The 26,589-nt window shown below is 37.9% G+C and overlaps 5 protein-coding genes across 13 annotated transcripts; 4 read left to right on the forward strand and 1 right to left on the reverse strand.

The window, feature by feature from the left end:
- The first annotated feature begins 3,790 nt into the window (after nucleotides 1-3,790).
- On the forward strand, nucleotides 3,791-4,706 carry LOC104825882 (ethylene-responsive transcription factor ERF023-like). Of its 2 annotated transcripts, none has more exons than XM_019204069.1 (2): nucleotides 3,791-4,028; nucleotides 4,133-4,706. In XM_019204069.1, exons 1-2 carry the CDS (start codon nucleotides 3,850-3,852, stop codon nucleotides 4,497-4,499), a joined length of 546 nt encoding a protein of 181 aa, XP_019059614.1. In that variant the 5' UTR covers nucleotides 3,791-3,849; the 3' UTR covers nucleotides 4,500-4,706. The 2 variants fall into 2 exon arrangements, with proteins under 2 accessions (XP_019059614.1, XP_010556599.1); XM_010558297.1 differs by having other exon boundaries at nucleotides 3,791-3,999; nucleotides 4,104-4,706.
- A 1,966-nt stretch (nucleotides 4,707-6,672) lies between these two features.
- LOC104825883 (uncharacterized protein At4g00950) lies at nucleotides 6,673-11,824 on the forward strand. 2 transcript variants are annotated; one of them, XM_010558300.1, is made up of 5 exons: nucleotides 6,673-7,173; nucleotides 7,467-7,592; nucleotides 8,503-9,531; nucleotides 10,249-11,139; nucleotides 11,418-11,824. In XM_010558300.1, the coding sequence occupies exons 4-5, from the start codon at nucleotides 10,375-10,377 to the stop codon at nucleotides 11,502-11,504; spliced, it is 852 nt and encodes a 283-aa protein (XP_010556602.1). In that variant the 5' UTR covers nucleotides 6,673-7,173; nucleotides 7,467-7,592; nucleotides 8,503-9,531; nucleotides 10,249-10,374; the 3' UTR covers nucleotides 11,505-11,824. The 2 variants fall into 2 exon arrangements, with proteins under 2 accessions (XP_010556602.1, XP_010556601.1); XM_010558299.2 differs by lacking the exons at nucleotides 6,673-7,173; nucleotides 7,467-7,592; nucleotides 8,503-9,531 and adding an exon at nucleotides 9,690-9,837.
- Nucleotides 11,825-12,046: 222 nt separating this feature from the next.
- On the reverse strand, nucleotides 12,047-19,554 carry LOC104825884. Of its 3 annotated transcripts, none has more exons than XM_010558304.1 (5): nucleotides 19,512-19,554; nucleotides 14,237-14,459; nucleotides 13,438-13,531; nucleotides 12,662-13,314; nucleotides 12,047-12,593 (listed from the first exon to the last, which is right to left on the reverse strand). In XM_010558304.1, the coding sequence occupies exons 1-5, from the start codon at nucleotides 19,537-19,539 to the stop codon at nucleotides 12,185-12,187; spliced, it is 1,407 nt and encodes a 468-aa protein (XP_010556606.1). In that variant the 5' UTR covers nucleotides 19,540-19,554; the 3' UTR covers nucleotides 12,047-12,184. The 3 variants fall into 3 exon arrangements, with proteins under 3 accessions (XP_010556606.1, XP_010556605.1, XP_010556607.1); XM_010558303.1 differs by having other exon boundaries at nucleotides 12,662-13,317; XM_010558305.1 differs by lacking the exon at nucleotides 19,512-19,554 and having other exon boundaries at nucleotides 12,662-13,317; nucleotides 13,438-13,534; nucleotides 14,237-14,326.
- Nucleotides 19,555-19,907: 353 nt separating this feature from the next.
- Nucleotides 19,908-21,365, forward strand: LOC104825885. 3 transcript variants are annotated; one of them, XM_010558307.2, is made up of 3 exons: nucleotides 19,908-19,938; nucleotides 20,193-20,455; nucleotides 21,252-21,363. In XM_010558307.2, exons 2-3 carry the CDS (start codon nucleotides 20,197-20,199, stop codon nucleotides 21,299-21,301), a joined length of 309 nt encoding a protein of 102 aa, XP_010556609.1. In that variant the 5' UTR covers nucleotides 19,908-19,938; nucleotides 20,193-20,196; the 3' UTR covers nucleotides 21,302-21,363. The 3 variants fall into 3 exon arrangements, with proteins under 3 accessions (XP_010556609.1, XP_019059571.1, XP_010556608.1); XM_019204026.1 differs by lacking the exon at nucleotides 19,908-19,938 and having other exon boundaries at nucleotides 19,949-20,455; nucleotides 21,252-21,365; XM_010558306.2 differs by lacking the exons at nucleotides 19,908-19,938; nucleotides 21,252-21,363 and adding an exon at nucleotides 20,923-21,228 and having other exon boundaries at nucleotides 19,954-20,455.
- An 11-nt stretch (nucleotides 21,366-21,376) lies between these two features.
- Nucleotides 21,377-24,613, forward strand: LOC104825887 (probable alkaline/neutral invertase F). Of its 3 annotated transcripts, none has more exons than XM_010558309.2 (5): nucleotides 21,377-21,590; nucleotides 21,700-22,572; nucleotides 22,982-23,419; nucleotides 23,549-24,107; nucleotides 24,184-24,613. In XM_010558309.2, exons 2-5 carry the CDS (start codon nucleotides 21,751-21,753, stop codon nucleotides 24,474-24,476), a joined length of 2,112 nt encoding a protein of 703 aa, XP_010556611.1. In that variant the 5' UTR covers nucleotides 21,377-21,590; nucleotides 21,700-21,750; the 3' UTR covers nucleotides 24,477-24,613. The 3 variants fall into 3 exon arrangements, with proteins under 3 accessions (XP_010556611.1, XP_010556610.1, XP_010556612.1); XM_010558308.2 differs by having other exon boundaries at nucleotides 21,751-22,572; XM_010558310.2 differs by having other exon boundaries at nucleotides 21,760-22,572.
- The last annotated feature ends 1,976 nt before the right edge of the window (nucleotides 24,614-26,589 follow it).

Below are 26,589 nucleotides of genomic sequence, written 5' to 3' on the forward strand. Positions count from 1 at the left end.
CTTTTCTAAAATTAATTTCAATATATGGTAAAAAAAAATAAACTTTCAGTCAAACCCATGCATATATATATATATATGATATATCCTGTATCCATATCCATCATGACAGTTTTCAGTTACTATGGTGTCTTAAATCTAACAGGTGTTTCTTTTTTGTCCCACTTTCACTTTTTTTTTAAAAAAAAAAATTACTAAAATTTCTGGAAACAACTGACTTGAAAGATGCGATGTGATAAAAAAAAAGGCAGTGTTTGTAACTCCGTTGTCTCAGTTAGGGTTCGACTGGTTGTACCGCAGCGGTTGCGATTACGGGTGGCAGCGTTTTCAGAACGTTTGATAGCGATTATAAATGATTAGTACTGACTGGTTGAGAAGTTATTGTTGGTAGCGATTGCGGGTGGGTGCAGTTAGAAGTGAATGGTTCATTACGGTTGCGATTGCGTTTTGATATAAATTGTTAAAAAAAAATATTATTTAAAAATAATTTTTTATAATAGTTTTAATTAAATTTTTCGTATCATTTGATAAAAATTATTTACTAAATTTATAATAATTAAATAATAAATTTAAAATATAAATATTATCAATTTAATTTATTTTTAAGTAAAAAAATAATTTTATTATAAAAATTATTAAAAATAATCATTATTAAACTTAAAAATTATACTATTATATTTTTTTTATTAAAATATAATACTAAAAAATAATATCAAATCATAACACTAAACAAAATCATCACCAATATATATATTAATGTTTTATATAATTTCTAATAAAAATATTTTAGTTTTTTGTCAAAACGCCGGAAACCGCTACCAAAACGCAAGTTGGAAGCTGCGATTAGAAAACACAAGTTTGGTTGCGGTTGCGGTTGGTTGCGCTTCAACCAGTCAGTTTTTCAATCGTCCACAACCGCCGAAAATCGCAACCGCTCCGTTTGCGGGTGGCGGCGGTGCAACCAGTCACCCCCTTACTTACCCATCTGCCAAATGCCGCTGACCAAATGAAGCAAACAGACAATAAAAGGAGAGGATGCTCTTCTCATCCTTCAACTTACTTAGGGTTCTTTTTTTTTTCTAACCCAAAAAAAACAAAACTTATTTATGGTTTTAGTAAACGATAAGGAAATGGAGACAATACAAAAAATGAATACTAACTGAACGATCGATGGGGGGAATCTTGTTTTGTTAAAGTGATAGACTTTTATTGATGTCTTAATGCGACAACCGCATATATATAATCTTTTACGAAAAAATGTGTTTTAAATGTAGTTTGTTCGTACCAGGGAGAAATACAAGATCAATTGTTCTCATAACATTATTAACAAATGCTCTTCAAAGAGCATGAACAAAGTGCCAAATTAATTGAAATCAAAACAATACCAAAGATTTCGTTGGGTCAAAGATTCGGTGAACTTATGGATTATATAAAAAAATATATATGTTTATAAATGCATAATAAGTCATATTCTGATGAAATCAGGGCAAAACAATTTTTGATGGAGTATACAATATGGAAGTATGGGTAATATATGTATTACATAATCTTCAAGTGCTTTTTATTTATGGCACCTTTTTGTATGATATAATATAAAGACGTACGTGATTGTTCTCGTGATTCCTTTAATGTCAAAAGGATAATTAGTTACGCTTTTAGGTGCCTTTTCCGGCTTTAATTTCCTTTTTTTTTGCCTGTAAAGTATTTTTCATTTTTCTTTTTATTTATTTCATACAACGATCGAGCATCTAATTAATTTTGTTATTTTTATGACAATTTCAGCGGAAAATACATTACAAACCTATGTTCTTATTGACGAAACAATATTTGCTTCTAAGGGGTAGGACATTGGTCCCCGTTTTAAATAATTTATCAACGCTACGGAAAAACGACGTTTTGTTGGTGGCCAGTGGCCATCAGTCTTCATCCCCAACATATTTAAAATTAATAAAAATAAAACAATAACAAAAGAAAACATAGTAAAGGTAGGTTCTTTCCAGACACCAAGTCACAATATCACCATGCAAACCAAAAAAAAAAAGATCGCATAAAGATATTTTTAAATAGGAAAATTTCCAAAAAAATCATCCAATTATGAGATAACTATCACATTCATCACGAACTTTTAAAATTTTCAAATTCATACTGGATTTGAAATTTTTTTCTAAAAAATCATTCGAAATTTAAATTTTAACAAAATCCTCATCGGAACAGAATTAATTTTGCCACGTAGACAGAAAGCGCCTACATGGCGCCTACGTGGTATGTACATGTTCGCCACGTAGAATACATGTGGCATTAATAATAAAAAATTAAAACAAAATTGGAAAAAATGTAAAACAAATTATAAAAAATGTGAAAAAATTACAAAAAAATGTAAAAATTGTAAAAAATATAAAATTGTAAAACATTTTCAAAAAATGTAAAAATTATAAAAACTGTAAAAAATTGTAAAAAAAATGCAAAAAATTATAAAAAATTGTAAAACAAATTGTAAAAAATTATAATTTTTAATTTGTTTTTTAAAAAAAGGGAAATTTTCAAAAAACAATCATCCAATTACGAGATAACTATCAAATTCATCACGAACTTTACAATTTTATATTTGTTACAATTTTTACAATTTTTGGAAATGTTTTGCAATTTTACATTTTTTACAATTTTTATAATTTTTTGCAATATATTTTACAATTTTTATAATTTTTACATTTTTTACATTTTTTGAATTTTTTTTTTACAATTTTTACATTTTTTTTTAATTTTTTCACATTTTTATATTTTTTTACATTTTTATCAATTTTTTTTAATTTTTTTATTATTAACGCCACGTGTATCCTACATGGCGAACACGTACATGCCACGTAGGCGCCATGTAGGCGCTTTCTGCCTATGTGGCAAAATTAATTCTGTTGCGATGAGGATTTTGGTAAAATTTAAATTTTGAATGATGTTTTAGAAAAAAAAATCAAATTCATTATGAATTTGAAAATTTTAAAAGTTCGTGATGAATGTGATAGTTATCTCATAATTGGATGATTTTTTTGGGAATTTCCCTTTTAAATAATCATGCATAGGGTTTGGGTAGAACATTTGCATGCCTTTCCTAATGGTTCTAAATCTTTTGTATGCAAACAATTGTTTGGATGTGACTTTTTCGATATATAATACAAATCACCTCTTACCCCAAAAAAAAAAACATTTGCGTGCCTTAGAAGTTAGAATCACTGCTAGTGATATATATATATATATCCTATGCACGGTTAGAAACAAAGGAATGTTATATATATATATATATGCATATATATATATATGCATATATATATTACAAATTATAGAATATATTACGATAAATTACATGGGAGTATATTTGGACCGGTCTAATACGAGCATATTTGACACCACATGTAGTACTTGAGTTTGACAGACATTTCACAACTCCTCCGAGTCAGGAGACATATAAATGTCATAAACTGATAATTTGGATACATCAAATGAAAAATAGTGTATCCACGTGTAGTTCGATAATCTTTAACGTAAGGTTTTCTTTACTTTTCAATATAATAATAATAATTGTATATAGTGGGGTATAATATATTTTGGACGATGAGCTCCATTCATTACATATAACAAAAGAAAAACCAGTGATTCCGGTAATATATATATATATATATATATATATGCGTTTTATAATATGACAAAATAATTTATAGCGATGTATCAGTACATGGGCATTTACGTAATTTCAAGAACGGAGGAGTCGTAACGCCTTCAGTAAGTGAGGATTGGATGAGGTTATAAATGCTCCAAACAGTGTAAAGTCATAACTATAACAAACTCTTAATTATCGAAATAATGATTCAACTACCACTCACCGGCGACGGACCAACAACCAACGTCTCCGCCGTGAAACCGAAGGCCTCCGGCAGGAGCGGCGGCGGGGGGACTCGGCATCCGGTGTACAGAGGTGTACGGAAGCGGCGGTGGGGGAAATGGGTGTCGGAGATCAGAGAGCCCCGGAAAAAATCCCGCATTTGGCTTGGCTCTTTTCCGGTGCCTGAGATGGCGGCAAAAGACGGAAGCGGCGGTGGGGGAAATGGGTGTCGGAGATCAGAGAGCCCCGGAAAAAATCCCGCATTTGGCTTGGCTCTTTTCCGGTGCCTGAGATGGCGGCAAAAGCCTATGACGTGGCAGCTTTGTGCCTCAAAGGACGAAAAGCTTCGCTCAATTTCCCTGACGAGGTCGACGATTTACCCCGACCGTCCACGTGTACGGCCAGGGATATTCAGGCCGCTGCCTCCAAAGCTGCTCACGCCGTCAAGACCAGGTCCAACCCCGACGACGAAGTTGTTGCCTCCGACATCGAAGACGGCAATGTTAACGGCGACAATTTCTGGGAGAACATTGAGCTGCCGGAGTTGATGTTGACCGGTGGGTGGTCGTCCACTTTCGTCAATGGAGACGCCACGTGGCTCGTCGACGGAGAGTTCACGGCGTGTCCATGAGTGTCGTGGAGTAGGTTCGTTAGTGCATCTGTGGGTTGTACGTTACTGTTGACCAAAGCGTCGAGGTACAATTTCTTTATGCACATGTAAATGTCAGTGTTCTTTACTAGCTCGTGGTTAGTTAAAACTATCCTTGGTAATTAAATACATACCATTTGTCTTAATTACTCTATACTGAATTATATATAGATATGATAATTATAGTTTCGTGGATTCAGTTTCATTGTTAATGAGCATGTGCGCGGGTTTCTCTCGATTTTCAGAATAGTTACATAAAATGATAACTAACTTTAGATATTAATTACAGAGTGAAAATTTATGCAAGACGGTCCACCGTACGTATTCTATTCAATTAGATGCTGAGGTAATTGCTGCGTATAAACGATGATTATATATAATTTGTTTGGTTTTGATTAATACGTATAGGTGCAATGCATGTATGTTTCACTAAGAAATATAATTGAACATTATAAAATTTATTTATTTTATTATAAACATGTGACTATTATTATTTTAAACGATTAATTATACGTCTTAAAACATTTTTGGAAAAATCTCAGACATCTAGTCATCTCTCTCTCTCTCTCTATCTCTTTCTCTGCATAATAATTAATAAACACGTTTAAGTTACAGTCTGAAAACGCCCAAAATTCACTGAAAGCTATTTGGGGATAAAATATCAGTTACGCTCCAATAACAATGATTTACCACTCGTATCCTCGTCATCACCATCAATCACTCATTGTCTCCAATAATTTTTTATGTATCGCATGGTTTATATTATTTTATGCATGTTTGAGTTTACAAACTAAAATCATATTAAATCAACATTTATATCAGATTTTGACAGGAAAAAAGGTTATATATAATCATCCGACTCCCTTCGCTTTTTATACCCGAACCGATGTTCACACATAGCCCTAGTTATCAATTATCCAAATAATTAGTTTCGTACAATGTAGGTAGAGATATTTATGTTTTATAAACCGAGGGTTTCGATATCTCTGTAATATTCCGACGGACCACAAAATGCAAATAATCGATACATATATAAATATGGTGAAAAAAAAATGGAAACAATGGGTATTATCAGCGGCGTATTAATATCACACATCATAAACGGACAAAACTTTCCTTTTCGGGTTTTTAGGACTTTACCATTGCTCTAATTTGGAGGCTTCTTGTGCTTTGGGAAGCCGTCAATAAACCATGCGGGGTCCAACTACTGTGTCCTGTCGTTCTTCTTTATCTAAAACCACAAGGCTTGTTGCTTCCTAATCATAACACGGCACAGCAACTAGTTAGAATCGCTAAGAACAGTTTTTTTTTTTAAATTTAAAAATAATAATGGGACAAGCGGTTAGAGATTGAGATTGATGAGAGGTATAGTTATTTAAATAAATCCAACAATTTATTTATATAACCCCTGAAATATGCATATATATACATATATATATATGTACATATAATACAATATATGCATATTGAAAAGGAGGACAGACGAATAGGGACCAGTTTCACTGCAAATTGAATCTGCATGGAACCAAGGGATGACACCGAGGCAGGGAATCCGAAATTATTCATCTTTTGTCGTAACTATTTTGCACCACATACCGAGTTTTGTTATTCAACACGTGATGTAATTACGATATATGTTTTCGGTATTTCAGACAAAATTCACTTTTGTATTTTTCGAGTATGTTATTATCACTTTTCATTTTAGACACTGTACTTGTAATGCTTTAGAATCCGAAGAAACTAATTTCATTTTCGTATCTATATCTAACGAAATCCATAAAACTTGGATATAATATGTATAGTCCGACTTATAGGGCAAGAAACCACAAAATATATATGTATAAATAAAAGGATGTAATTAGATTGTAAATACAGTAATTCAAATTTTTTGAAGTGAAAATCGCCCCAAATTGGTATAATTTTTTTTTTATAAAAAAAATCACGTAATTCGAACTTTTTTTGGTAATTATTCTATAACGAAAATTAATTGGGCCGGAATGCTATTAAAGACAGTTGTTATATTTTGGGCCCTTCGTTATGGGCTTAATACGGGTCTCGGTAAGAAACTTGCTTCAAATGTGCGAAAGAATTTTCCCTTGATTCAAAACCTACGCGAAACCCTAGAATTTCCATCTCCCCTTGATTTTCTTCCCGCGGAAGAAATTATCAGAGGAATGGCGCCAGGTCCAGAAAATGCGCTGTTTGTCTGCCAATGCTTCATTCACGCGCTATTTCCGCTGCCGATCGGCCTCTCTCTGACTGTTAGCGTCTCCGCCAGTTCGGATCGGAGCGTGCTGGCCGGGAATTTCTCTAACTTTGATAACGCGACGGATCGATTGGGCTTCCTCGTTTGATGGTAATATCGTTTTTTTTTGCTGAAATCGAAGAGTTCCTCTACAAATGTACACTGAGATGGATTCTACATTCTCATATTTTTACGAGTGATCTGAATGTTTGGAGAATCAAGAGAGTGGTGGGGCTGATTGACTTCATAAATTTACCTTCTGATGATATCTGGCATTTATGTTCTACTTGATCAGCTTATTTCCGATTTGTGGAAATATCTCTGGGATCTATCACTGTCTCTTCCGCAATGACGGATATCTCTCTCGTATCAGTCCATGGAAGTTTGAAAGAAGCCCCTCCCCGATGGCAGGTGACGTATTACTCGCTAATTATGTTACAGTCTGCACTAGCTTGATCAATTAGAAAGGCTGATCTATGTGGTAGAAAAGTCTACAAGGCCATTCATTCGCTTTGATTGCCATTTGTTCATGTCCGCACACAAAGATTAGCAGATTCATCATAGAAATATTTTGGATGTGATGAATGTCCTGAATATTTAGGATTAACTTGGAACTTACTTCGTTCCAGTTGCTTGCTACTAGAGGTATTGTGCAGTTTAGGTTTGTGTTTCATATCATTCTAAACGTTTTTTTTTATTTGCAGATACTACACTCTGTTTCTCCAAAAAAACTTAGGTCATGATTCATGATTTGGTTGCAATCCAGCAACACTACCATGCATCAACTCTAGAGTTATCAAAGCCGTCTGGGACACATGGAAAGAAATAAGGTAATATTCACAATTTATCTTATTTGATGAATCTTAAGCTATTTCATTACTTTTGATTTAGGTTAATATACATCTTAGTGCCTGATGCTCCCTCTGTTTTTTTTTGTAATTTATTTTAACCAACCGAATTTAGAGACACCACCGGAAGCCGAAATCTCCCCTTTTCAATCGATGACTGATTCTCTTTAAATTTGAATTTATTATACACTTTTGTATCCAGGCTTATCGCATCAATGTCCTTTTCTTGTGGCATGGCTTTTTTCTCTTTGTATTAGATTATATTCACCTTGTTCTTTCATTTGAATACTGGTTATTGGAGGGATTACTAAAGTGGCCATAGAAGATAGTTCCAAAATAAAGGGCTCAGACTCTGAGATCATCTTTAATGTTCTTTGGAATCTTCATCTCTGCACTCTTTATTTCTTTATTAGTTGTTCTTGTCTGCTTTTGTTTAAAATGGTCTCATTGCGTATAAAACCGTTTTTGGCCTTTGTGCTGGTTCTGTTATCTTTTTTGTCCTCTGTGGTGGAGTTGTCAGAACCAAGGTGTTCCAGCAACTTCAATGCAAACAACGTTTTTAAAACTCCGTTTTTTTTTTGCTTTTTAATGCGAGATTTCAAAACTCTGTTCTTCATGGGAGTTCTAACATTTGGTTAGATGGAAATGATGTCTTACAGAATGAAGGTTCTTTTGTGTCTGTCTCATGTTCTTCTTCTTTCAATAGAAAGAAAATAGTAGAAAAAGGAATACTGTTTTTTATTTAACTGATAAAGAAAGGGACTACTTTATTCAGACATGCACAAAGCCTTTAATTTCCGTTATAATTTCGATTTGACCTGAGCAAATTTCATTATACTGAGTGGATAACATTGACATTATTGTAAAAATATTTTCTTATTTTTCTCTGTAGTTCATGACTTTCTGTGCATAATGCCTTATTTTGGGGGCATGGTGGTTAGCCAACTTGCGTTTGACTCCTTCCCCAAAGTTATGTGATATCAAATCATTTCATCATCACTAGCAAACACACTCGTCATCTACCCTTGCCAGTGTGCTTGATTACTTTGGTTGTTTCTTCCTTGAAAAGGTAAAAAGTCTTTGCTTTATTTGGATTTTAAAATTAGAAAACAAGAAAAATATGTGTTGAGTACTTCATCAATTACTTGCTTTAGGTATAAGCCAAGAGCTGGATTTCACTACATCACAGTTTAGGTTTAAAACCTTTATTTAGTGCCTCGAAAATCTAGCACTATAGTAATTTTTGTTTAGTCATGGTTATGTTTTACTTGATTTCTGTTCATCTCAAATTCATGTTTTTTGCTCATATAGTTCCATGCCAATCTCTTGTTTTTGTGGGGCATTTCCCAATGTCTTGTTCGATTTAGACGCGCAACACTTATGAAATGTTTTGGCGCCAGTAAAATAGTGCGTGAAACTGCAATGAGCTATAGACTAATTCGGCAAAAGTGGGTTGGTTAGGAATTTAGACTGTTTGTCAATAATTGAGAATAGCCTTCAACATTATTATATGAGCCTGATGCTTTCAATCCGAAGAACATTGTCTGCATTTGGTATCAGTTACTAAATACAGGTGTTTTCTTCCCACACTTGCCCACGTATTATATCTAGAAACATCATACTTGTTACGTTTGTCAATAATTGGTGACTTTATAGCCATTTCGGTAGATATTTTTCTAGCACAATCATTACGGCAGATTTATTCGTATTTTGGAGAATATACAAAATGAATATCGTCACAATGTAGGAATTATTGTCGTGGTAATTTGGTAGTTAGGTTAGGTATGGCGTGAATGGAGGATCCGAGAATGTCATGTCGTCTCAGCCATGAAGACAGTCAACAGTACCCGGTAACGCAAGCTGGCATTGGCATCCATCTCCTTTGTAATGTGTTGTCTAATCTCCGAACGACATCTTTCAGGTACCCCCAATTTTTCTTCTTATTTTTTTATGTTTTTTTTCTTTTTTCTTTCCTTCAACACATATCATCATCTTATGTCTTTTTCTTTTCTGTTCTTCTCTCTCTCTCTCTCAGTGAATGTTCTTTCTTTTGCCACGCTTGATTTGAATGAAAGGCCAAACACCCGAACCCACCTTTTCCAAAAGCCATTGTCACTTTCCGGCTACACCCTTCGCTTTTTCTTCTTTTGAAACAAAAAAGAAAGAGTTTTTTTCGGAATCAATGAATTCATCACTTAGTTTCATTGAACTTAGCATACCCTTTTCTGTAATGTGAAATAACTTGATATCTTAATCGTAATTACTCAGATGTGTAATCTCAATATTCATTTGAACCGCTTGAAGTTTGACCTGGTCCAAATATTTTTGTTGCATTTTTGTGGCCAAGTTTTACGTAATAAACGTATTTTTTGCGTATTATTGGTTATGCTGATGGTAGCATAGATTTACATGTATCAAAATAAGGGATGTGGTTTGTGTTAAAAAAATAACTTAAGTGAAGTTATGACGTCGTTATGACACCTATAAAGGGTTTAGGTTGACCGTTCTTCCTGCCGTCAAAGTCTCTGTTTTTCTCTCGCAAAACCGGAAATTTTTTAATAGATGCGTACTCTTTTATTTTAAATTAATATTCTGTTTTCTAATCAATCGCTTCTATTTTTCTCTCCTTATTTTACAGATTCCTATCTCCCAAATCTACACGAAGCTCTACAAAAGTAAGAGAACTCTCAGAGAGAAAGAGAAGAGAACAAGACTTGAACATATAAACCCACCCCAGGAGAGAGAGAGAGCTTGCACTAAGGACATGGGGTGTGAAGAAGAAAAGCAAGAGGGAAGCACAACATTACTAAAACTCCCACTCTTGCCATCAAAAGCCCACAACCACACACACTCTCTCTCCTCACCCATTCACCCTTCGGTTGCAGCTTCGGTCCCCTTTTGCTGGGAAGAAGAACCCGGCAAGCCCAAGCACCAACCTTCTTCTTCACCATCATCAACATCATCACCTTCTTCATCTTCATGGTCTCCTAACAAGTCCTTGGACCTTCCACCTAGGCTTCTGCACTTGGTGGAAAAAGATGCTAAGTCAATTACCAAGCTGTCCTCCTCACCCACCGCAGTCCTCGATGGACCGTACAGCATGGGGAGGTCAAGAAGGTTTGAGTCATCTTCCTTCAGGATGATGGTGATGAGTGGCGGTGCTTGTTATGGATCTTTCAGGAGCGACGCCTATGGAGATATAGAGGAAATGGAGGAAGAGGAAGAGACGAAAAGCAATGGTCCTCTGGCTCTTGTAAGGAAGAGAGGAGGTTACAGAGGGAGACTTGGGTTTGAAGGGTTTTGGAGGAGGAAGGCATTGAAGGGAAAAGCAGAGTTTAGTGGGGGTAGTTATGTCTTTCCATCTTCCGTGGACAGAGAGAGTGAATACAGCAGAAACGAGGAGGAGGAGGAGGAAGGAGAAGAAGGAAATGGTGGTGGCTATGGTGATGGCAGTGAAGCGAAGATCAACGCCATTAGCAGAACAGGCAGCTTCTCTGACATGCCTTCAGCTTCAAAGCCTCATTTCTGGGTAAGTCCTCTGTTTCTGTTCTGTTTGCTCTTCTTCAAGCGATCCAAGGCATTAGACTTTAAAACATGATAATTACAACGCCAGAACCTTAAAAATGGCTATATGTCGCAGATGCGTGCATAGAATTTGTACGAGTTCAAGTAAGACAAGATCACTGTTCTGTTTGACATTTGAACTGCTCCCTAAACCCTAAAAGGGACAATTTTTTACTTTTAGCACAAGAACCCAATTGCTGATTATTTTTTGGTGGGCATTATTGTTATTATGTTTGAGAACAGGCGACAGTGTATGAAGGACTGAAGCAAGTGGTTCCATGGAAGAACAAGAAGATGAGAAGATCTTTAGCCAAAAGCCAAATTGATTAAGAGGATCCAAAGTTAGGTTGGTGCTATTATTATGTAAGAGATCTTCCCAGGAAGATGACAATTACAAAGGTCTGTGACTGTGAAACCCCCCCAAGAGACAATGACATATCACTCGATTGTCCCACTACTCTTTGTGTTTTGGTATTTGCGCTTCAATATCTTCAACCATAAAAGATGATGTCTGAATGTTTTTAGCTGTGTATAGTAAAGAGAATATGATGTATCATCATGGTCCTTTAATGTCTATGTCCTTGCTTTGTTGGAAATAGGAATCATATTACCCTTGAAGTAACGTTATTTGTACAATAGCCTTATTCCTTGTTGGAGCTCTTGTCTTGGATCCAAACATATGATCTGTCTTGAGCAATCTAGCAATTTACTGGACCACTTTTTGGATTCGAACTAAGGGTTATTCAATTTTATGGATTCTATAATTGAAGATTATTGTTAAAAGTATAATATGTGATCAGGTAAAGCTAGTTTCATTTTTTTTTTTATCATAGAATTTAAACGAGTTGATTAATCTTAATATCATTCTGTAATTGCAAAGTTACAATATCCCTTTTGAGGGTAATCTTTTAACAAACAACACATACATAACGGTAATGTGCAACATAAAACACCAACATTTCAAGATTCTGTAATATTTCTTAACAAAAAAAAAAAGATTCCAGAATATTCTAGAAAGGCAATAGCCACCCAACAGTCCAACCCAAGAGCAAACCAGCTCCAATCAGGCTGAACCCTAATGCTAAAGCCACCACATATCTCCCTACCCCCCCATTTCTGCTTCTCTGCCATTTCTTCCTCAGGTTTCTCCCTGAGATCTGCTTCTCTTTGTTCTTTATCTGCAGGTAAAGCGCTTCCAGCTGAAGAAGTTGGAACCACTGCTTATAAGCAAACAGCTCACTCGCTTGCCTGAACAAGAGCGTTATCATATGGTCTTTCTCTGTGTACGCTTCTCTTGCCGCCTTCTCTGCTTCTCTCGCACGGGTTTGCGAATGGCGCAATGCTTCTAGAATCTCAGCCTTGTTTAGATCATTGTCTGCAGATTTCGAGCTAACGTTGTTCTTGTCTGTGCTGCTGTAACTGCATTGTGAAAAATCAGTAATAACATGTCATCAAGAACATGACAGAACAGGATATAACTCAAATACCTGCCAGATTTCCCAAACCCGTGTTCCATTTGCTCGGTTTTGCCTGAAACTCCTTGTTTCCATGACGTTTTCGCAGATTCTTGAAACCCTATATCCTCTACGAGTGGGCCAGGATGAGAATAAATAGAACCAGAACGCTGTGTTTTACCACCACCACTCGGGAGGTGAATCACGTTATGGACTTTCTGAGGGGGCGGGAGATCACAATTCTGGATATGATCAAGCGAATTTGTAGCTACCAGAAGAGCCAATTCGTCTTTATCTGTCGTCGTTCTCCACCATGGCTGGGACTTCTTGCTTGGCACCCAAGGAAACTCCACCGGCTCAAAGTACATCTCGTTCAATTTCCCCTGAATGCCATTCCCGTAAGAGGTGTATTCTCCTCCTCCTGTTTCCATCAAGTCGACAAATTCTTGCTTTTTCTTGCATTTGGTATCTTCAAAGAACGAGTTCATTAACCCGTGATTCAGATCCAGCTCCTCTTCCAATGAGGCAAAGTGTTCACCTGTCGAGCCCTTCAGCCACCATTTCGTATCACATGAGAAATCAAAGCAGTAGGATGCATCCCCGAAACTTCCGGAAGAAAAAGTATCTGCTGAAGATTCCGGATCAATGTGTATGGCCGAGGCAATGGATGCAGTCCTCTTCCGTTGCTTCTGGTTAAAGGAAAGCAGGTCAATGTGACAAAACCCCTTACAAAAAAACACAGAGACTACTACATGCTATGGCAGGATCATCAAAGAGACAGAACAAAGATTTTTCACATCCGAACTTACCTGGATTGAATTCATCTCTAGCCGATATGCTTTTCCCCAAGAACCCGCAAACAGGACGCAGGAAAAAGACGCAGTCTTGCTACTTGCGAGATTGCTTCTAAGAAAGTCATTAACTCACATGTAAGCAAATGATCAATAGAAAAACACATGATTAAGATGGTAAATGAATACACGCAATTCCGCTAATTCCGACATTCGCAGAAAGAAGCTATCTATTTCCGCATTGCCAAGCAAATGGAAAAAAAAAGTAATAATTTTTTTTCCATACCAGGACTAATTCTAAATTAACACGACGGCGGCCAAATTTAACATTGTCAATAGCCACTGGTATAGGATGTAATTATAAACATTACAGCTCTAAGGGATCTAAGAAATTTCGCAGGTAAAAGAAAATTATTTTGTATGCCCAGAAAATGTCTTTGAGCAGCAAATTGGGTCAACGTAAAACGAAATCTGAAAAGTTCCTACGGATCCCAGACATGAACCAACGATCAAAGCCATGGCAAGACAAAACTAAAAGCTAGGGCATCAGGAAAATCAAAAGTGAATCTATGACATGAGTCTGGAAACATCGTACTGCGTTCGAGGGAAAATTGCGAACTTGTCAAGAAAACCATAACCAGAAGAAGACCCATGAATCGAAACCAGAAAATTTTCATCTCAGGCGATGGGAAAAACAGTACGAAAACGCAAGATGAACTTGCGCTTTCATCAATTGAAGAAAATACGGGTGAATCAGACATGAGAACAGAGCATAAGAGTAGAGAAACTGAGTTAACATCAAAGAAGCAACAGTTACCATTTTAGTCCGAGGATTCCCAGGATCAATAGACAGCTGATCTTCAGACCGAAATCGTTAAATAAATTCGTACTTGTTTGCTTTTCTGCTTCACCGTTCTTGCTTCCTTCGTACTCTCTCCAGCGAGCGGTTTTACAGTTTCCCCATTCGTAGTGACCATTGGATTGACTACACGTGGCAGGGGAAGACGAGATCGACGGTGGTAAACGTCTGGCCCTACTTCCTTGTCAAGGACAAAGATATTCGTTCACTTATTGGACAAGGTCGGGAAAATCATTAAAACCCTATAACTTACCATTTTTTGTGAATCTGGATTTGAGAGAAAAGGCGAGAAGAAACAGTCGAACATTTGGTGCAAATTTTCTGATATTTCCAAAATGAAAAGAAAGCTAGGTCTTATACAATCAAAGTAACTAAACCGGAATCAAGTAAACCGGAAAACAAAGTAAACCAAAAAATACATCAAACCGATAAAACTATCACTCTATTACTCCCCCTCAAGATGGAGAGGTCAAAGAATGAACTCCCATCTTGGAAACAAGTTGCTGAAAATTCTCGACATAAACCGGTTTCGTCAAGACATCAGCCAATTGATCTTTAGACGAAACATGCAAAGGCTTCAAGAAACCAAGCTTGATCTGATCCCTCACAAAGTGGCAATCCAACTCAATATGCTTGGTCCTTTCATGAAAAACAGCATTGTTCGCTATATGAATCGCCGAGACACTATCACAGAACAAGGTTACTGGCTTCGGAAATGCAACATACAACTCCTGGAGCACCGAGGATATCCAAAGAAGTTCTGATGTAGTATGTGCCAACGCTCGATATTCTGATTCAGCACTACTCCGAGAGATAGTAACCTGCTTCTTTGATTTCCAAGAAATCAAAGCTGAACCAAAAAATACACAAAAGCCAGTTACCGACCTCCTTGAATCAGGACATGCAGCCCAATCCGCATCCGAATAAGCGCTCAAGCGTGTATCACTCTTAGCTGAATATAATAACCCTTGTGAAGGACAACCTTTAAGATATCTTAGTATCCTAAAAGCAGCCTGCAAATGATCAGATCTCGGCTGGGACATATATTGACTCAATTTGTTCACAGCAAAACAAATATCAGGTCTTGTAATTCCAAGATATATCAGTTTCCCAATAAGTTTCCGATACTGAAGAGGATCAGAAATCAGCTCACCAGACTCAGAAGACAACTTCTGCCGGAAATCCATAGGTGTCGATGCTGGCTTACAGCCAAGCATCCCAAACTCCTCTAACAACTCAAGGGTATACTTCCTCTGACATATAGAAAGTCCTTCCTTAGACCGAGCCACCTCCAATCCTAAGAAATATTGCAAATTTCCAAGATCCTTCGTCTGAAAAGCCTGATGTAAAGATGTCTTGACTGCAGTAATCAACAACTCAGAATTACCAGCCACTAAAATGTCATCTACATACACCAACACAGCCACAATAGAAGAGTCTTGTTTCATCACAAATAATGAATGATCAGATTTTGATTGAACACACCCTGCTGCAATCAAAACCTGTGAAAGCTTGATGTTCCATTGCCTTGATGCTTGTTTGAGGCCATATAAAGATTTTTGTAACCTGCAGACATAATCAGAAGGAATATTCTCCCCCTTAAGCTCAGCATAACCGGGTGGCAATGTCATGAAGATCTCCTCGGACAAATCACCATTTAAAAAGGCGTTAGAAACGTCAAGCTGATGTATAAACCAATTCTGAGAAGCTGCTAAAGCAAGCAGAATTCTGACAGTAGTCATTTTGGCAACGGGACTAAAAGTTTCCAAATAATCTATGCCTTCTATTTGTGTGTAACCTTTAGCCACCAAACGTGCTTTATATCTCTCAATGGAACCATCAGCATTAAACTTCGTTTTAAACACCCATTTGCAGCCAATGGGTCGTTTGCCAACTGGCAAAGGACAAACAGACCAAGTCTCTGTCCTTGTTAACGCATCAAGTTCAGAAAGCATAGCTTGCTTCCACTGTTCATTCTGTACAGCTTGTTTATAGGTTTTGGGCTCAGGGTTTGATGCTACAGAAAGGACAAACTTTCTGTAGGTAGGATGCAAAAAATCATAGGCTAAAACAGATGACAGGGGATAAGGAGTTTTGGTTGTTTCTGAGGGAGGTTTAGAATGTGTGAGTAAATAAACATGGTAATCTTGCAGATAAGCAGGTGTTTTAGCCTGTCGTTGTGGTCTACCTAAATCTCCAATAGATGCAATATCATTCCTAGTCACAGGTTCAGAGAAAGAGTCCGAACCAGACACAGAGACAGAATTCGAACCAGACATAGACACAGAGGATTCTGGAGTAAAAGGAAGTGATGAATTATGAGAAACAGAAGAAGGCTGAGATGAAGATGCTGTTACAGGATCATCATATAAAAGGAAAGGAGACAAAGGTGAATTAGAAGACAGTGAATTTTCTGTAACAGCAACAGAAGTTCTGAAAGGAAATACAGTCTCATGAAACACTACATTCCGAGAAATCAGAATCTGATTAGTTTCCAAATCCAAAACTTTGTATCCTTTAACACCACTAGGATAACCTAAAAAAACAGCAGCTTTGGCTCTAGGAGAAAACTTATGACGATCTCGAACTTGTGTTGACACATAACACAAGCATCCAAAAACTTTTAAATGTGTGTATACAGGCTTTGTTTTCATCAAAACTTCAAAAGGTGTTTTATTCTCCAAAACAGGGGTTGGTGTTCGATTGATAAGATAAACAGCCGTTAAAACGCAGTCACCCCAATAGACCAAAGGAATATGTGATTGAAAATACAATGCACGAGCCACATTTAAAATGTGTTGATGCTTACGCTCAACAACCGAATTTTGCTGTGGTGTATAAGGACAAGAACGATAGTGAATAATGCCCTTCTTAGCAAAAAAATCTGTAAAATTGAGCTCCGGAGCATTATCACTTCTAACTGATTTGATTTTGACAGAAAACTGATTTTCAACCATAGCAACAAACTCTGGAAATCTGAACAAAACGTCATTTTTATTCACCAAAAGATAAGCCCATACAACTCGAGTACAATCATCAACAATTGTAAAAAAATAGCGATGTCCCATAGTTGTAGGCAAATGAAAAGGACCCCATACATCGATATGCAAAAGTTCAAAAGGTAATGAGGACTTGTGACTCGAATGTGGAAATGAAAGCTGTTTTTGTTTAGCTAATGGACAAATGGAACAATGATCAGATTCTTGAGTAAGTGGAATGAACTGCAACTGAGACTGCTTTCCAACAGATTGAACTCGAAGAAGAGAGGGATGTCCCAATCTTTTATGCCAAGTGTCAACAGAAACAGAGAAGGTAGTATGTAGTGGTAGTGATGATGAATTAGACAGCATAGAAGAGGATGACACTGGCAGGAGATATAGATTCTGAATTTGATTACCCTTGCCAATCATCAAGGCCTGAGTAAGGTCCTGAATTAAACAAGAGTCACTTGTGAAGGTTACAGAATATGAGGTGTGTTTAGTCAAGGCACTAACACTGAGAAGATTAAATCTGAAAGAAGGGATATACAAAACATCATGAAGAATAAGGGAAGAGGATATAGAAACAGTGCCTGACTGAGTTACTGGTATTATTGCACCAGTAGGAAGTGTGACTGTGACAGTAGGAATGATATGCAACATTGAAAACCAAGATTTCACACAACAAACATGGGTACTAGCACCAGTATCCACAATACATACCGAAGAAGAATAAGATAGGTCTGAATTTAGGGTGGAAAAGACTGAAAGAGAGGTAAAATTTGTACCTGGAGAATTAGGTATGGGAGAGGGAGTTGTACGTCCTGAGTCAGGAAAAACAGAGCCAGTACCACCAAACTGAGTTGTTAACTGAGACAAGAGAGCTTGGACCTGTGCCAAAGCAGCTTGTCCACTTGAATCAACAGAAGAATTTGAATCTGAACGAGCCGTAACTAAATTGACAGGAATATTGTTTCGATCATCATATCCTTGTCTTGGTTTGAAACCTCGCTGATTCCAAGTATTCGAAGAAGGACTTGCAGGAGGTTTAAAATTTGGCGGATATCCATACAGTTTGTAGCACTTATTCACTGTGTGACCAGCTAAACCACAGTGAGTACAGATTGGTTTAGGCTTCGAATTTGGCTGATTAGACGAAACTGGAAGACGTTGTTTGCCATAATTCGTTGAAGCCTGAAACACTGCCTGATCAGAAGGCAAGATGCTGCGATTCTGAAGCTGTTGCTCCTCCTGAGCAATCAGATTATAAACTGTAGGAAGATCTGGCAATGGCTCCATCATCATAATCTGGCGCCTCGCTGCATTATAAGGTTCATTCAACCGCATCAAAAAACGCACTATGTTCCTGCGATCCAGTAATTCAATCCAACGCTGCTCCATATCACACTTACAACCACCACATGTACATCCAGAACATGTACATGACGGAAACGGTTCAAAATTCTTCAGTTCCTCCAGAAGTGAGGTCAATTTGTTATAGTAATTAGCCAAACTCATAGATCCTTGTTGTATACTATCCAGCTGTTGTTGAATATTGTAAATCTTCGAAACATTATTCAGCTTAAACGTCTTCTCGAGATGCTTCCATACATCTTTGGCAGAATCAAGATATACAATCATACTGGCAACATCATCAGAAACAGAGTTACCTATCCAAGTAGTGACAAGATCATCACATCTACACCATGTCTCATATGTAGGATGTGAAACAGCAGGTTTAGGAACCGTTCCGTAGATAAATCCGAGCTTGTTCTTCGACCGCAAAGCCTTCCGAACAAGGCGTGACCACACATTGTAATTTGTTTCACCAACAAGCTTCGAGGTAACAAGCTGCAAGCTCATGTTGTCAGCGGCATGAAGATACAGCGGATTGAGATACGGATCGAGCGCAGAAACTGAATCCGAAGTAGAATCGGAAATATTCTGAGTATCGGAGTTCGTAGAATGCGACATCTCCGGAAAAAAAAACTAAAATCAGAGAGAAAAACGAAAGGATAATGAAGATCGATCAAAGAAAAAACGCATTTGATGCTCTGATACCATTTTGTGAATCTGGATTTGAGAGAAAAGGCGAGAAGAAACAGTCGAACATTTGGTGCAAATTTTCTGATATTTCCAAAATGAAAAGAAAGCTAGGTCTTATACAATCAAAGTAACTAAACCGGAATCAAGTAAACCGGAAAACAAAGTAAACCAAAAAATACATCAAACCGATAAAACTATCACTCTATTACCATTCAAGTCTGCAAAATAAATGTTCATTTTTCATATGTATATGATCGATTAACTTCGTTGAAAACATTTTATTTTTCTTGTTCCGAGTTTGGATATGTTTCATGGAGTGTCGCTGTCCCATAATGTTAGAAATTAGAACCCTGGGCTCACTCAGTTAGGCGTTTGCGTATGTATGTACATATGAGATTCTTCCACGTGGTGTACAAAGGCACACGTGGCGTTATATTTTGACCTTTCAACTCGCCGCGTGTTAGCGACTCGTGGACAATACAGTAGCGCAACGGATGCGCGTGTTGTCACGCGCTATTTTGGGCCAACGCTGATGCCTAGGCCCAGATAAAGCCCATCGACGGATTGTTTATTTGTTCCTTGTAATTAGACATTTGGGGATGGACTTCCCTCTTTCGTCATCATCGTCTTCTCTCGGTAACTGCTTATTCTCTGGCCCTTTACCTTCGTACAAATTTCTGGATTTCGAAAATATGATATTTCAGTTGGTGTTGTAAATCGGTATTGTTTAAGGTGGATTGCATCGACTAGGGTTTATCGTGTCGATTAGGGTTTTAGGCGACGTGTGTGATCTATGAGTTATCTATTGTCGATCCCATAGATTCCATGTTTAGCCCGGTTTCCCTTGTGCGATCTAACGTGGACGTTATCTATTGTCGAATGATGTTTAGAAAAATGGGTAGTGAAGGGCAGAGAGATCCATTGAAAGGAGTTGATTGGAAAGCAGTGGGGACAGAACTGCAGAAGGACCCGAGCGCAGGTGCAAAAGCAGTGGTGAAGAAGCGGCTACCGAAGAAGATTAGGCAGATTCCTGACTATTATTTCCTCCCAAGAAGGTCTTGGCCTTCTGCTCTTGCTTTCTATGGATCGTGTATCCTTGGCGGCATTGGCGCTGGTATGCTTGTAGAGGTTTGGATCAACCAGAAAGTTAAAGGTATTCCCTCTTCTTCTGTTGGTTTAACTCGTTAGGAGCTTGAACGTTATGGTCCAATGATTTTTCACATTCAAAGGCATTCCCTTGTCATCTTTTAACACTTGCAGTGACCCGTCTGGTTTCGTGATTTAGCACAGCCCCAATGATTATGTACATTGGCCTTTATGTATGCACATGTAGTAGTCAGAGATAAGCCTCCACATGCATTTCTGGTTGAGAGGTTCCTACTTCGTTTAGCGGGTTTATCCGATTTTGGCTTCTACATCTAGGATTATCGCCCATAGTTCGCTATTTGGATCCTGAATGCACAACACAGAATCACCCAAGTGAACCAGGAAATCCATAAATCTTTGACCAAAACAACTGCTTCTGTTGTGTTTGTTGTTTGATGTGTGTGTATGTGTGTATGTATATGTATATAATTATGTGTGGGGGGGGCTAATGCATGATCTGGTTGAATGTTTCAGAGGATGGAGGTGTCATATGGGAATTCGACAAGTGAGGGATTCATACCTCAACTCCTTTCTCTGCTCTGCTCTATATTAAGCTGTAAAGCCGATGTGGTTGAAGCCCTTCGAATGGAGAGAATTTCTCCTCTTCTTCTTTTTTCAAAAAAAAAAAATTAATATTAAGCCTGTAAATGTATCCGCGTGAACCAATCTGATACAGTTTTTTTGGTTCAGATTTTGTTTCCATGTGTTCATGTATCTACCAATACTAACTCCAAAACAGTTTTTCTGTCTATTAATCATATGTTCTTTTATTGGTCACAAGTCTGTTACACTGAACTTTGTAGGTTTCTTTGTAACGGAAAAAGGAAAAGTGTACGGACTCCGGAGACCGTAATGCGTGAGGAGAATCTCCGGGGAGAGAGAGAAAAAGGATAGTGGTAAAACCAAAAAAAAAAAAAAAAAAAAAAGAAAAGGGCACCTGGTTTACGTGGGTACTTGGTACCACGCTTGAATTCATTCTTCAACCGCCAAAACAGAATTCGCAGTGCACACACTACACGCACCTCTTTTCCATTCTCTTCCTCTCCCAGCCAAATCTGCAATATTCTCTCTCACGCTAGGGTTCTCGGCAGATTTCCTCTTCCATCGTCATTTTCTCGCGAGCCAAACAGCAACTGAGAAAGGTACGGACCATCTACTTCGTGTATTTTGGCCTGTGTTTTCCCTCTCTGGTTTCCTATGGTCGAGACTCGCTATCTTCTAGCGTCTTCCACAATCATGATGTTTGATCAGGTTTCTCTCTTTATGGACCATGTTTTCTGACGTGATTTCGCCTTCTGCAAGATGCCAAAGAGCCTGCGTGATCTTTTGAACGAAGAACAAGAGACTATGGATATTATGGAATCTCCGTCTCCAGCGATTGACGACGGAGGCAAGGAAATGATGCCAGAAGTTTTGGATAAGGAGCTGCCTATTCGTTCGGAAAACGGATCACATCCCAGAGATTTGTCCAGTGGAGATGAAGAACTCGTCATCTATGAAGTAAGTGTTGCTGCCTCCGCAGGTGATTGTAAGCTCGTTGCGGCAGATGAGCAAAGTATTGACCCGAGTGAAAAGCCTTCCGAGTTTATTGTATATGAAAATTCGGAGTTCGATCAGGAATTTCTGGAACTTCAAGGACACGCGCGTCCACTATGCTCGGACAAATACTGCGAACTCTTGGCTCCCTCTTTTCCGGGTGAAAATGTAGAAAAATCAGAGATGATTTCTCCTTCTTTAGATGAGATTTGGAACAATGTGCACCGGTCAAAAACAGAGGAACCGAAGCAGGGTGAGATTTCTCCAGCCGCCGCGACAGCGAAGGAGAAGAAGGCAGCTAGTGTGCCAGTTTCTGAGCGTAATAAGAATACAGTGGAAATAGGAAAGCCTAGCTCGACCTTGAAGACCCATGCAAGCGTTGGAATCAGTACGGAATATCTAAACAATGATGGCTCTAATATCGTAACCAATGTATCACCTGCGATCAGAGGAATCACTGGTCCAAGTTCGGAGATGATGGAAGAAGCTTGGGATCGACTGAGAAAGTCTTTCGTCTACTTCAAAGGTAAACCTGTTGGAACACTCGCAGCCATGGATCCAAGCGCTGAAGCTCTGAATTACAATCAGGTAAATAGGCTCTTCCCTTTTTTTCTTGTTCTTTTGGCTGCTCACTACGTTTGTTGCTGATTCAGCGTTATAATTAGTGACGTGTTTGCTATGTTTAGTTTTGCTGTAGTTTATTGATGTCTAGGGATGATATTTGGTTTTAGTCTGCCAAGTCTCGGTTTACCTTTCAATAGATAACTATAGCTGATCATGACCACTTCCACCACAAACGTCTACCGAAGCATAGAATTGTTTTTCCTTCTTTGCTTTGTCTTAATATCTAGAATGCTGTTGCCATTTTTGTCTGGGGATGCTCGTATCTTTAGCTGTTTGGTATGTCTTCTTATTCTGTGCGTGAGTTGAGAGATGTGAAACTTCTTAGCACCTGTTATATACATCGGATAGCTCTAAGCGATTATTGTGTGTTCAGGTTTTTGTGAGAGATTTTTTCCCAAGTGGTTTAGCATGCCTAATGAGGGATCCTCCAGAAACAGAAATTGTCAAGAACTTTCTGTTGAAGACTCTCCACCTTCAAGGATGGGAGAAAAGGATAGATAAATTCACTCTTGGCGAAGGAGTCATGCCTGCCAGCTTTAAGGTGCTTTATGACTCGCACCGCCAGAAAGAAACATTAGTCGCTGATTTCGGTGGAAGCGCTATAGGAAGGGTGGCACCGGTTGATTCAGGATTCTGGTGGATTATACTACTGAGAACATACACCAAAGTCACACATGATCATACCCTGGAGGAGCTCCCTGAGGTTCAAAGAGGAATAAAGCTCATACTTGACCTTTGCCTCTCTGACGGCTTTGACACCTTTCCCACTCTATTATGCGCTGATGGCTGTAGTATGATCGACAGGAGGATGGTAAATATTCCTGTTTTCTGCCCTCTTTATATCACGCAACATCCTCTTTGCTAAGAATGCAGTTCCATATATGTCATATTCCTGTTTAGATTTCTTTTAGCTCACTTTCACTGAGTTGGGATTTGGCAGGGAATATACGGATACCCGATTGAGATTCAGGCACTATTCTACTTCTCACTGAGGTGTGCAAGGCAAATGATAAACCCAGAGAGGGATGCGAAAGAGCTGATAGAACGTATCGACAAGAGGATTTCAGCTCTGAGCTATCACATCCAAGAATACTACTGGCTAGACTTTGCGCAGCTCAACCATATATATCGCTACAAAACAGAGGAGTACTCGCACACGGCAGTGAACAAGTTCAATGTGATCCCAGAGTCGATTCCAGATTGGTTGTTCGAGTTCATGCCATCGAAGGGAGGGTACCTGATAGGAAACGTAAGCCCAGCTCGGATGGACTTCAGGTGGTTCCTGGTGGGAAACTGCATTGCCATATTGAGCTCACTGGTCACGCATACACAAGCCACTGCAATTATGGATCTAATAGAAGAGAGGTGGGAGGTTCTGATAGGAGAGATGCCACTGAAGATCACGTACCCTGCATTGGAGGGTCACGAATGGAGAACAGTTACTGGATTTGATCCAAAGAACACCCGGTGGAGCTACCATAACGGCGGATCTTGGCCAGGTGAACACGTGTATATATATATATATATATATTAATGATGATGATGATGATGATGAGATGTTTGGTTTTGGTGCAGTTCTGGTGTGGATGCTGACAGCGGCGTGTATAAAGACGGGGAGGCCACAGATGGCGAAAAGAGCGATAGAGGAGGTGGAGAAGAGGCTGGGGAAGGATGGATGGCCAGAGTATTACGATGGGAAGGAAGGGAGATACGTTGGGAAACAAGCGAGGAAGTACCAGACGTGGAGCATAGCCGGATACCTTGTGGCCAAGATGATGATAGAGAACCCCGCCAATCTCCTTGGCATCTCCCTCGAGGAGGACAAGACTACTTCCCGTCCCAAACACTCCCGTTCCCTCTCCTTCTGATCATGACGTACGGTACATTTCTCTACTATGATGACTCTCTCTCTCTCTCTCTGTTTCTCTACCATTCAGTCTTTTCCAAGCTTGGATTCTTTTTTCTTGGATCATCAATGTTACTAAGAGCTACTTGCTGATGATAATGATCCATGTGCTTCAAGATCTATGCACCAAATATCATGCCTTAATTCAAAGATCTATAAAATTCATGATCATATGATATAACTCAAGAACCTTAAACCTTGTCAATTTTTTCATTTTAAAAAAACAAATAAACGGGAAAAATACGTATATATGGTATAACAGAGGCCCAAGATGTTAATGGGCTTCATCGTTCAAGCCTAGTCAAATAGTCGGGTTACGTAGGATCAATTTGTTGTGTTGGGCCTCAGATGATTGTTTCCGAACTACCTGCCCAAAACACAGCCTTAAGCCACGTGGACCGTATTTCGTTAAAAATTCTGTTAAATAATCTATTTGACTACTCGTATTTTTTTTAGTATTGTATTGAACAATTATTTTTAAAATTATTATATATATATTTATACATGTTACGCGCAAAACTTTTTCCTAATTCCAATTTGTACCCCTCAGTGTCACGTCAGCATAATCCTGGCCGTGGGACCCACTTGACAATCAATTGCTTAATACGTAAATTATTTATTTTCAATTCCGTCTAACTATAACTAATACATTATTTCCAATTCTCTGTTTGGCTAATATGATTTAAAATCAATAGAATATAATATGGAATTTAATCTAGATAGTATGCATAAAATATATATATATTTTTATAAATAAAAAAAGCTACAGCATTTCTGTTGTCAGCAACGTAAAACAAATTCAATCATGACCTAATTCTCACACGAGTGATGAGTGATAATATAAATAAAAGATGATAAGGCACGCAAATGGCCCTTATCATAACGTACATATGTCACCATGCAACAAAGAGATAAGCTGAAGGGCACTTTGAAAAACAATTCAGGACACCCAATTAAGACGCGGCCTAAGTGGTATACTACCTGTTTTCGATTGATTATCCAATTAATTTAAATTACACAAACAAAAATTATGATTGTATAATACATATTCCACTTAGGCTCAGAGCGATATTTTGATTTGGCACCCGAATTAGGTTAGGTTATTCTTCGGGGTTCACCTAGTGACCTAAATTAAAGTTAGGTTATATAAATGTCACTTCTCTTTGTTATTTGAGAATGTAAAACCTTTTCAAAGTAAACCTATTTTATAGTCTACAAATCAAAAGCACCACTTTCATTTCTCGTAGCGCACCTTAGTTTATCGGTCCAATCGGATGTATTACCGTCAATTAAAAAGATCACAACTCATAGGTCGTGTAATTGTTTATTTCACAAAGTCATCCTGATTATATAAATGACTCAAGAATCTACTTGGAATCTCTCTTGGCTGCGTCTGAAGAATATACTACATACATACATATATATATATGTCAAGTGCTCTATTTGCTTAACTAAAAAGATCCACATTTGCAACATGATTCCATGCGTATATGCGAGCGAACACGTAATTCTTTTTATATTACTATTACCATATTTTACGTCCACCGAATCAGTGCAGTTTTATTTGTTTTACTATAAGTTTTGATTAATTAAGAATAGTTTTTTGGGTCAAATAATTAAGAATAGTCAGACTTGCTGGTGCACGTAATTTTGATTAATTTTGACTCGCAGGGAGATGTATAATATATGATTCTATATAAGAGTGTAAGGGCATTATTGTCATTATATTAACTTGTCACTATTTTTAATTTGATTATGATTTCCTCGTGATTCATGCATGTACGTGTAACGAGAGATCAGATGGGTTATATTTCAATTTTCAAGCTTTATTTGCAATGGAACTAAGCGAGGCAGTACCGACGTAAAATCGACAAGATCAATAACATGTTAGTGTTAGAAAGAAACGATGTTTTCGTGCGATGATGGTGTGTCCAAAAGTTGACAATGATAAAAACTTTTTATCAGCACTCAAATTCTCCTTCATGTAAGTGGGGAGTGAGTAGCAAAAAAAAAAAAAATGTCAGCACTCAAATTATTATTTATTTTCTTTTCAAAGAGGCTATGGAAAATATTTC

This window comes from Tarenaya hassleriana, unplaced genomic scaffold, assembly GCF_000463585.1.
Source record: "Tarenaya hassleriana unplaced genomic scaffold, ASM46358v1 Cleome5, whole genome shotgun sequence".
In the NCBI taxonomy this organism is placed as follows: Eukaryota; Viridiplantae; Streptophyta; class Magnoliopsida; order Brassicales; family Cleomaceae; genus Tarenaya; species Tarenaya hassleriana.

Bases quoted from the DNA above. Each gene is read 5' to 3' on its own strand.
- LOC104825882 (XM_019204069.1), top strand. From the start codon at position 3,850: ATGATTCAACTACCACTCACCGGCGACGGACCAACAACCAACGTCTCC. The intron at 4,029-4,132 runs TTGGCTTGGCTC...AAAATCCCGCAT, and splicing joins CCCCGGAAAAAATCCCGCAT to TTGGCTTGGCTCTTTTCCGG.
- LOC104825883 (XM_010558299.2), top strand. From the start codon at position 9,793: ATGAATTCATCACTTAGTTTCATTGAACTTAGCATACCCTTTTCT. The intron at 9,838-10,248 runs GTAATGTGAAAT...CTTATTTTACAG, and splicing joins AACTTAGCATACCCTTTTCT to ATTCCTATCTCCCAAATCTA. The intron at 11,140-11,417 runs GTAAGTCCTCTG...GTTTGAGAACAG, and splicing joins CTTCAAAGCCTCATTTCTGG to GCGACAGTGTATGAAGGACT.
- LOC104825884 (XM_010558303.1), bottom strand. From the start codon at position 19,539: ATGAACATTTATTTTGCAGACTTGAATG. The intron at 13,532-14,236 runs GTAACTGTTGCT...CTTTCTTAGAAG, and splicing joins GGAATCCTCGGACTAAAATG to CAATCTCGCAAGTAGCAAGA. The intron at 12,594-12,661 runs GTATTTGAGTTA...TTCACAATGCAG, and splicing joins GGGTTTGGGAAATCTGGCAG to TTACAGCAGCACAGACAAGA.
- LOC104825885 (XM_019204026.1), top strand. From the start codon at position 20,128: ATGTTTAGCCCGGTTTCCCTTGTGCGATCTAACGTGGACGTTATCTAT. The intron at 20,456-21,251 runs GTATTCCCTCTT...TGAACTTTGTAG, and splicing joins GATCAACCAGAAAGTTAAAG to GTTTCTTTGTAACGGAAAAA.
- LOC104825887 (XM_010558309.2), top strand. From the start codon at position 21,751: ATGCCAAAGAGCCTGCGTGATCTTTTGAACGAAGAACAAGAGACTATG. The intron at 22,573-22,981 runs GTAAATAGGCTC...TTGTGTGTTCAG, and splicing joins AAGCTCTGAATTACAATCAG to GTTTTTGTGAGAGATTTTTT. The intron at 24,108-24,183 runs GTGAACACGTGT...GTTTTGGTGCAG, and splicing joins TAACGGCGGATCTTGGCCAG to TTCTGGTGTGGATGCTGACA.